This window comes from Crocodylus porosus, unplaced genomic scaffold (genome assembly GCF_001723895.1).
Source record: "Crocodylus porosus isolate Cpor-Errol unplaced genomic scaffold, CroPor_comp1, whole genome shotgun sequence".
NCBI lineage: Eukaryota > Metazoa > Chordata > Crocodylia > Crocodylidae > Crocodylus > Crocodylus porosus.
The window spans coordinates 58,756,017-58,766,659 of record NW_017728886.1 but is presented as its reverse complement, the minus strand read 5'-3'; the positions used below and the strand labels follow the sequence as shown (position 1 = coordinate 58,766,659).

At 39.5% G+C, this 10,643-nt stretch overlaps 1 protein-coding gene across 1 annotated transcript; it reads left to right on the top strand.

Annotated features, from left to right (window-relative positions):
- The first annotated feature begins 1,204 nt into the window (after window positions 1-1,204).
- On the top strand, window positions 1,205-3,699 carry NPVF (neuropeptide VF precursor). Its single transcript, XM_019532453.1, has 2 exons — window positions 1,205-1,345; window positions 3,313-3,699. The coding sequence occupies exons 1-2, from the start codon at window positions 1,205-1,207 to the stop codon at window positions 3,697-3,699; spliced, it is 528 nt and encodes a 175-aa protein (XP_019387998.1).
- Window positions 3,700-10,643: the final 6,944 nt, after the last annotated feature.

Sequence of the window (10,643 nt, the reverse complement as noted above, 5' to 3'; positions counted from 1 at the left end):
GACGGTGAAGGTGGTAATGTCTGCTGGGTCCCTCTCTTGGACTCAGTCTTCTTAAGAAATCACTCAGGATCATGACTACCATAGTCCAAAATCATCGCAGAGGATTGTAAGAACCACAGCCAGGATAATAAAACATGGTCCTTTCAGTCCTCTTGTAATCTAAGCATCAGTGACAAATTGAGGACCTCAGAAAGAGTTGGTGGAGAGAATAGACCATCTTCTTACAGTATGTATTCATATACACAAGCACCTTTCCCCCCAAGCAACATTTCTATTCTGATCCACTCTCCTTTTTAATGGTCTTGAGGCTCCATTAAATCAAGCTATCTTTTCTCCTTTTGTTTGAAATAATTCTTTTAAAACACATCTGATGGACATAGAATTGTAATTTAATGGCACGTCCCTATGGACTACGTATTTCAGACAGACTTGTGGATGCCCAATTCCTCTCAGGGCCTGGCCAATACTCAGGGAAGTCAACAGACATACACTGATTTGAATGAACCTTATATTTGTAATTCTGCAAGACAACTTGTTCAGAGATACGTCATATGACAGTTTGACCAGAAGAGTGCATATCCTTGATATTTTATATTTTATGTCTAAATCCTGATAAGAAGGTCAATACAAAGAACAGAAACAAGATGTAAATTCAGATTGGACATAAGGAAAAACTTCTCGGTAAGGGCCACCAGAATCTGGAACACACTCCCAGCAGAGGTGGTGCAGACTCCCTCCTTGGAGGTGTTCAAAATGAGGCTGGAGAGGCACTTTATAGAGCTCATCCGAGCCCCGTAACTTCCTGCCCATGGCAGGGGACAGGACTTGATGATCTTACAGGTCCCTTCCAGTTGTATGATTCAATGATGCTTTTGTTGCACAGTAGTAATAAAACATGCTAGTTGTTGTGAGTTCTGATTGCCATGGCCCTCAAATTTACCTAATTAAAAGCTCTTTCATCCTAAGGGAAATAGCTGGAATGCCAGTGTGTTTGTAATAGAAAGCAGTGTTTGTTAAATACGTTTGCAAAACAAATTCTCAACATTCTTCAAATACATTTTAAAAAAACCTAATTAATATTAGGAGTAAAGCATTTGGGACTGATGTCACAGTTAATCCTCTTTTTGTTTTCTGATCATATAAAAGGTGATACTTACCTTTCTTGTACAGCTTTTGAGCTCAATTTAAGGTTAATTTGAGAAAAATGGAAATTATTTCAATCAAAAGGTATATTTTATTTACATTAGCCATGTTTTTCTTTTTAACATCAAACACCTTGTGCCTAGATGAAGGAGAAAAGTTCAGTCTGCAGAGCGGAGAAGATTATGATGATAAATATTCTGAGGTAAGACTTGCACTGATATAACATTTCAATAAATGTGGGTCTGATCCTGCACCAACTGAAGTTAGTGGCAACCTTTCACTGACTTCAATCACACAGGATCACATTCCATGGCATTAACCGTCTAAAAAAAGCGTGTTGAAATAAATGTAATGAAATCCATTTGCTCTGTCACATGCAATGGGCAAACCAATTTATGGTTTCTTGCAGTATATCCTTAGGATCAGGCTGACATTTATTCTGAAATTATTTTTGGTTATATATAAGGGACCACAACAAAAACTCCTGCCCTGTTTTATAAGCATGCAATATCAAAGATGTGTTACTAATCCAAAATTAATAAAAGGAGTACTTATACTATTCAAAGAATAATGAGAAATTGAAAAATAATGAATAATGTTAATGTGGTAAATGGATTTAAAATGCTATCCTGATTGATCATGAAACCCCTTATTTATTGTACCTCAATAGCTTTCAAATTAAATTTACACTATATATCTGAAAAATATTTTTTCCTGTCTTCCAGGCAAATACTGCTTGGGAACTGAGAGTCAAGCTATGCTCTTTTTATCTCATAAACAATTACTTGCCTAATACAAATTGTGCAAGCCAAAATATCGGTATAATTAAAGTTGTGCAACCCCACTGTCTTCAGAGTAATTTTCTCTGCTTACATAGAGATAGAGAGATAGAGGTTGCTCCCACAATTAGAACTTAATTGACAATGTTATTGATGATGTATGAACTAAAATAGAACCTAGTTTCTGTTCCAATAGCTGTGTTAACTCTTGCAGTGCAGTACAGCACAGTGCTAAGGGAAGTAAAAATTCAGAAAATGTACAAAAGAATGACCAGTATTAAAACTAGCTCAAAAATAAATAAAATCTTATTTACTAATTTTCTTTTAAGACCAATAAATGTATATTTTGTCCATACTTTATGTATGCAGAGGCAATACAGACAGTGACTTTTTTTAAAATTATTTTTAAGTCAATGTTTGTTTTTAACTACTACATCAGACAGTTAAAATGTTGGGGTCAGTTCTCTAGTGCACAGGACCAAGAGGCTGGGGTTCTGCACTGGCTGACTCCATCACAAGATAAGGCACTCTAGGACAGGGGTGGGCAAAATGCAGCCTGGGGGCCAGATGTGGCCCACTAAGTCATTCTATCTGGCCTGGGGGGCCCCTAAAAATTTGGAAAATTAGTATTAACCTGCCCTGGGCTGCCTGTCATGTGGCCCTTGATGGCTTGCTGAAACTCAGTAAGTGGCCCTCTGCCCAAAATAATTGCCTGCTCCTGCTCTAGGACCTCCTACGTGATCGTACATTAGTGAAGGTTTAGTATAGAGTTTTCTCATAAGCTTGGCATATGCCGTAAGTCAGGTGTGGGGATGCAGCTCTTCTAGCTTTACACCAACAGAGGTATACTTTATGCCAGGCAAATTCACCAATGGTTAGGCAGAGCACAGGAGACTGGAGCACAAAGGGGGCTGTGTTACAGAGGAAGATGCAGACCAGGAAGTAAGGAAGCAGATATGAAGTAATAGGAGAAAAATGAAAATAGACAAATATATGCAAAAGGAAGGGTCAGTACCAAAGGAACAAAATAGACAAAAGAGGTTAAGGGAATAAGCCAAAGGACAAAATGTGCTTAACCCCTTGGCTGAAAGGAATTATCACATTAAAGCAGCTAAAAATACAGAAATGGTTTCCTAATGTGACTTTTCCATGAAAACAATTGCTGATGTTGCCACAGAAATGTTATATCTGCAACAGCTAATGGAAAGAAGTACTCTGTCCTACAGTCAATCATGCTATGAGAAAGTTTGTCTAATACTTACAGGAATTCCCCAAAGAAAAGTGGCTATCACAGCAATCTGAAAATGAACTCTTATGTGATTAGCATGCAGCCAGCATACTGTACTAACATATATATAAAAGATGATGGTATCATTATGTTTAATTTCAGTCCAGTGACAACATCTTAGAAGAAAAGCAGAGAAGTCTAAATTTTGAAGAACTGAAAGACTGGGGATCAAAAAACATCATTAAAATGAGCACCCCTACTGTCAACAGGATGTCAGATTCAGTTGCTAATTTACCATTGAGGTTTGGAAGACATTTTCAGGAAATAAGAAGCATTAAGCCAATAGCCAATTTGCCTTTGAGATTTGGAAGAGCTTTTGGAGGCAGCCTTTCTAGACATGCCTCTGATTTATCACACAGGTTTGGGAGATCTCCATTTGTTAAAAGTTCTGCTAAATCACTTGCAAACTTGCCACAAAGATTTGGAAAATCACTGCTCCTCAACCTACCTCAAGATGTACAAGTACCTGAACAAGGTAATAGCAGGTAAATGTTTATACAAGTGAGTCTTAACATGTTTAGACTAAGAGAATCCTTCCATAATTTTTGTAAATTGAGCAGCACCCTATTTCAAGAACTACTTTATTACAGTGCTACTTACCTCTTTGTAGAGGGGCTTGATGGTGGAGGCAGGGGAGCAGCCAGGCAGGGAGGAGCCTGACCCCAAGTCCATGCTTATCTTCTCACACCTCAGGGCACCTTTCAAAGGATTTGGCAGCACTGGTTTATACCATGCTGGAATATTGTATGTTAGCAAAGATCAGATCCAACCAGCATTACTCAACCAATCTCTATTAGGTGTTTTGATTAGTCTGCATAAGGATGGTGGAACCAGGACCAAAGTTTGTAAAATTAAAGAAGCATTATTATGAGAGGTAGTCAGAAATCATTTATGAAATGTTTTGGCATCAAAAAATGGCAATTCATTAAAACAGAAACTCTGCAGGAAACAATTGGTTTTGACAAATTTCCCATTTTGAGAAATTTTAGGGAAAAAAATTCAGACTAGAGCATCCCACTTCAATGTTTCAAAGGCTAAATATCCCAGGTTCTTTTTAAATAAAAAAAATTGTATTTCTTGCTTGAAATTTTTTTTCCATTTCAATATTTAAGCTCATTATAGTACAAAAATTAAATGAAAAGAAAAAGTTGGAATTAAACATTTTGAAATTGTATTGTCAAAATAGTTTTGACAGAAACAAAAATTTTGATACAAGAGAATTTTTTTCAGATTCATGAAAATGTTTTTAATTTTCTGTCCACATTTCAATGGGAAAAAATAAAATCCCAAAAATCTCCCTAGTGGAGAAAAATATTTTCTGCCACTCTCTGATAAGTATTTGCAACAATAGTTTTCCACTGCATATCTTATTTTTGCACAGCCTCATGTTTTTCGATCTTGAACTATTCCTCAATTTCAAGGCCTGCTTCAAGGCCTACACTGACACTGCACTGTTTGCCTGGATAAAATAGAAGCAAATTCCAATTCAGAGAAGATCTGTGCAGCATGAAACAGCCAGTACTAGCAGTATCTGACATTTTTAATCCTTTGTTAATGTCTGTCCTGATTATAGCAGATTTTGTTTTGTATTTCTAACATATCTAGGAATCTGAATTCTAACAACTATATTAAAAAGGAATGCAGTTATGAAGACTGATGCCAAAAGAACTAAAAGTGCTGGGATCAACATTCAAAGTACAAGGTGATGTGAAGGAAATGTGGAACAGAAATACCTTTATATTATTAATACTATTGTACAGTGCTTTGTGTTTTACAGACACTTGAAGTATCTCGTAATGGTAGCTATAGTGATTGTTGTTTATGTCACTGGCGGTAGAACATACATTTTAATTATATCTGTATGGTTGATATCCTATCAGTTGTTAAAACTGATTTTGAAAAATAGCTGTATAAATGGAAACATTTTAAGCTAAATAAATAGAAGTGTATTGCAACTAGAAGGAGCCTACTTTGTTTGTTTGTTGTGAATAAGAAACAGAAACAATGCTAGAACTATTGCCACCTTCATGTTACATGTAGCCAACAGAGTCAAAGAAAAGCATAAAAAGAACTACTACTATGGTTGTTTATGAAGCATATTTGGATATAAAGCTGAAAGGTGACAAGCAAAGTTACTAATAAAAACTAGTTTCTGAGACTCCCACAAAGGAACACCAGAGAAACAGATGACATTTCCAATTGCCAAGCTTCTTTGACAATTTAAGATAATACCCTTCCTAATGTCATTAGAAATCTAAGCTGTAAATATCCCCTTCCTTTGCCAAGTAAATGACATTACAGCTACTAAATGCACAAGCTGACAGAGGTATTCCATTCCAAAGTAAACATTTTCATGTCATAATTTTATCAAAAACATTCTTTTCTTCAGCAAATTCTTGTGCTTCCATTTAACCCAAAATTTAATTTTGAATAACGTTTAAACAACATCATTAAATACTCTTGAATTATATGAACATGGAAAATAAAAATAATTCAGATGCCAAGTTTCAATAAGACCCTTTGTTTTCCTTCAAAATCAAAAGGGATTTTGCAGAAGACTATGCTATCCTATATATATATATATATATATATATACACACACACACACACACACACACACACAGGTCTAGGTCTTCTGGCTGTAAATAGGCAGAGATGTAATTGATAACACAGCAGAGGGTGGTTCGTATATGCTGATGATAATTATGTCATTGACCTAGACAGTGCTCCATTCTATTGCAGTTTGGGATGAATTATGTCCCTTGGCAGATCATTTCTGATGAAGGTATCAAGGTTGTGGATCATGCTGGCTACAGTCTGCAAGCTTCATCTTCTGCACCTGCTCTATTTGTGTTTCCTGTAGAAGGATTGCATGTTGGTTTCATTTCCCTGGTGATGCGTTCCAGCACTGATTGAGTGAGGTATAGACTTCAATGTTAAGTTGAAAAACAGTCAGACTTTCCCTTCATAGATAGGAGAGGTTGCTCTGGCTCATCCTGTAGTTAGTATATCCAAATTGGAAAGTATAGTGTATTGAAACTGGAAAAATTAGAAGTCCAATTACTTTGGTGTAGTGACTTCTAGTTTTGATTTACAGCTTCTCATGTGAAACCCCATGAGAAGGTAGTTGCTGTTGTCCCCATGCTATTTAATGTACAGATACCAGAGTATGATCCTAAACAACAAGAAAAAAAAAGAGTTGTGGAGAAAAAGTAGGTATTACATAAAAATTCAACTATATTCCATAAATGTTATAAAAGTTAGATGTTTAAGAGGGCAGAGAGCAGTCATCATAGATTAAGAGATTCTGAACTTGAGTCTAAACCCATCTTTAGACTCCTATTTTTGTAAAGTTTTCAACACCAAACAACTCCTGTGAGGTAAATGGATCTCCACACCAGCATTATGTAAGATACATTTTAGGATGAAAACAAATAACATTCTGAACTCATCTGTGTTTAAAATCTATGTACAAACCCCTGGTAAAGTTCATGTTTGGTTACGACACACAGCACCGAAATGGTTGATTTAATGACACTCCTAGAAACTTCTCCCACGGTCATGCTTAAAGACATTGGTCAGCAAATTATTCACTGTGGATGAAATCTTGACTCCATTGAAATGAGTGGGAATTTTGCTATTGCTTTCAGTGCTGGTAGGATTTCATCCTTACTTTAGTGCAAAGAATGTATTACTGATTTATAGGCAAATCAGAATCAGTCTTGAACTTCTCAGAACTTTCACTTGTGTACTGATCCTCCAACTCTTGTTTGCTTTCTGTTAACCTGATGTACAATAAGATTTGCAAGAATCCCTAAGCAGCAATACTAGCTGCCTGCTTATAGTTCATATCACCTAGCAACAAGGATCAGCCATACACAGATTGGCATTAATGATGGCTGCAATGGGAGAAAAGCAGTAGCCTGAAAGTTGGCTCAGTTACAAACACAATTAGGTTGCACTCTTACTGCAAGCTCTGCAGGACAGATACAAGAGATGGCTGCTGATTTATTTCCCCCCAGCAGATAAGGAGCCAGGTGAAAAGTACATAAAGGAGAAATTATGTGATGCTGTGCAAAATTTCTCCCTGGTTTGAGTGTGTATGAGCCAGAAAAACAATCACTGGATAGTGCAGAGGGAAGAGAAGTGGGCTAGAGAGGTAACATAGAATAGATACAGTCATCGCTCACCAGATTATTTATTATCTATATACAGATATTATTCATGAATTGGGAAAAAGCAAGGAAAGGATTAAAGTAAATCAAGAGATAGACTAACAGGACTCACAGGCATGAATTCTTGTAGGGTTCAGGAGCTCCAATCATTCCTTGCCGTACACATAATATTTATGCTTGTCATTAAACTCTCCATGCAAAAAAACAACACCAGGCTTCTTTTAGATTCTGATTTAAGCTTATAAAGTAGACAGCTGACGATCCACTGGCTAATTTAAAGGCCAGCAAGCTCATCATTTGATTCCCATGTATTGTTTGGTGAGATTTAGTGGAATGTAAAGAGACAACATTGTTTTACACTAAAAAGAAGCCAAGATTTACAAGCATTTTTCATCCATAGAGATACTAACATCTTATTTGAGCCAGAATGCAGGGGACCAAACTCCATCTGGTCAGTAGAACACCAACAATTTACTTGACTGAGAATCTGGCATGCAACATCATAGATTTCATTAAAGATTGGCAATCAAATTAGCATTGGCCTACTTTTACTAAGCATATCAGAAATGCCAGCCAACTGGAAATTTTAAACTGCCAAACCAAACTCTTTAATGAAGCAAATACATATTCCCCTGCAATGTTTGCAACCCAGATATTATTAGTGTTTTAGAATTAGGAATGGTCAGGAATTTTTCAGCTAATGTTTGGTCGTCAGAAAATGCCAATTCATCAAAAAAATTGAAACAAAATATGGTTATTTATCTTTCAATAACCTTAATTCTTCACGATGTTCTGTGCATGTGGATCTCCCTCATGATATGCACCCTCATGATATGCACTGGGAATGCTTTCACCACTGGTGGCTCTGAGAAGTATGCATATGCTCTTATGCTGTCCCTCGTAAGGGCATAAAGGACAGAGCAGCCCCAACCCACATATACTTCTTTTCCCTCCTGGAATCCAGGTGAGAAAAGTCCAAGCTGTGTGTAACTGGTGTTCACTTGGTGGTGTGCAACTAGGTGTGCTGGGATCTAGTCCTCACCCTCTGGGGCCTTGTTCAACAGCCAATGCATATCTTGATATCTACACTTGTATACTAGGACTCCATTCTCACCCACCATGACTTGGATTTTATCTATTTAGACAGGAAGACTTCCACAGGTCTTCAGACAAAACTAATGGCTGTTTCCTCAGGGCTCATACCTCCCCTTTCACCCTGGCTGTTCACCAACCAGATGTTACCTCATAAAAACCTCAGTCATTTTATGTCAGTTCCATATCACTCATTATACTCATTCAATTAACTCAATAAGCCTTATCATAATTTATAAAGGAAACTGTGTTATTAATGAACTCGTGATTAGATGTTTTCTGGTACCATATCTTTATTCTTTGTCACGTATCTTTTCCAGGAACACCATAGTCTGGGTCTTGCTCTGCTATCCCATTGGCCAGTCTTGGCATCTATCCCTTCTCTGGGGTAGCCTGCCTATGCTGGGCCGATCTTGATCCCTCGGCCAACTGATTTCCTCTTCTTGGCTCCCAAGGTTGTGCCTGTCTTCCTCGGCTTGCCCTGATGACTGTCTTCCCTGGCTTGGCTCTGCTGGTTCCAGTGTTCCCTGGTGTACAGGCACAGCTACTTTTGCCAGTCTTCCCCAACTTGCCTGCTCTGCTGCTGGTCTTACCCGATGTGCAGGCTTGGCTACCTTCACTGGTCTTCCCCAGGTTCCCTGGAATGCTGGCTTTCCCTAGTATCCAGGCTTGGATGCCTTTGCCGGTCTTCCCCGGCTTCCCTCTCTCCAGCTGTTTGCTGGCTTGCTTTTAAAACCAGACTGCCACTTCTGGCCAAACCAGAAGCAGCTGACTGCCCCCCACCCCCACCCCATGCACAGCCAGCACATGCTTTTAAAGCATGCTGGAGGCTGAGTGAGACTTGTCCGCCACTCTTCTGATGCCGCCAAGGCATCCTCCTGTCAGTGGTCAGGTCCCACAGCCCTTCCTGAGCCAGCCATTTTCTTCTCAGGGTCCAGCAGTTTTCTCCTTGTTGGTCCCTGTTCAGGGTTTTCCTGGAGCATGGGGGGCATGCTTCCACACTATGATGAAGGGGGCAGGTTATGGGATCCACGTGCATGTCGCATCTCAATGAACTGTGTTACTCAGTTATTGTAAGGTAAATAACTGTTCATGCTCCCTTGAGAGCAGTATAACCTGCTCTTTAACTGGCACAAGAGGAGCCAACACGCAGAATGTAGCCATAATGTAAATTAGTAAAATGTAGTGCAGACAGGCAAAAACTGAAATCCAGACAACAATTGGATAAAACTACATTGTATAGTTAGATCCTGTTGAATGGAAGGACTATAAGTCTGTCTGAAGCATGAGTCTAGCATTCATTGGGCTTTTTCTGGATAATAATAGAACAGATGCATCCATACCAGAGGTTTACATTTAAGATGCTTTTTCTTCACTTTCCATAATAATCTGGGGAATTAGTGGGAACAGAAGGGATCAGGGGATCATGAAGGCATTCACTATTGTTCCTGGGTACTTCCCTTTTAAGAATGCAAGAAAGGACAGTAGCATAAATAAGGCCTTAGGCAACGCATAGGAGGGAATGGGGGGGAGGTGTGTGCGAAATTGGCCCTTGCTGGCTGGGGAGTGGGAGAGACAAGAGAAGTGCCAGCCAGTGCTCCCCCCTCCCCCGCGAGATTGGTGCCACCAGCACTTCTGGTTTTGTTGCTGGTGCTTCCAGGGTCACTGATCGGCAGCTGGGGGGACCCCCCCCCCTCCCCTGGTCAGCAGTTGGCCACTGGGGGACCCTTGCAGTTGGCAATCAGCCTCTGGTGCCCCCCCAGACTCATGGGTGACTGGAAGCACCAGTCGCCCATGAATAAGGCAGGACAAGGGCGCCACCAGCCCCAGAAGCTGACTTAAAGGAGGCACCACTATGGCTCTTTTCCCCCAAGGAGTCTTTTCAACAACCAGGGCAGCCCTACACAGCCCAGCCTTAGGGAGCCAGGCTCCACACCTTGTAGTGTATCTTTGAGGGAAGGAAGTGAAAGAGGTAAGTGGAATAAATACCCCCATTTCAGGCTTTGTCATGGGAGCCACAGCCACCCAAACACAGAGAGTAGAGGCAGGAAAGATTCCTCTTCCCCTCCCTCCAAACCGCTCCTGCTCTCCACTGATAAGCCCTGCCCCTCCCACCTCTGCCTGAAATGTCCTGCTGTGCCTCTGAGAAATGGCATTTTTTTCACA

What these genes read in the sequence shown, in the direction of transcription:
- NPVF (XM_019532453.1), top strand. Translation starts at nt 1,205, where the DNA reads ATGGAAATTATTTCAATCAAAAGGTATATTTTATTTACATTAGCCATG. An exon ending in ATGATGATAAATATTCTGAG is followed by an intron (nt 1,346 to 3,312) that starts GTAAGACTTGCA and finishes GTTTAATTTCAG; the next exon opens with TCCAGTGACAACATCTTAGA.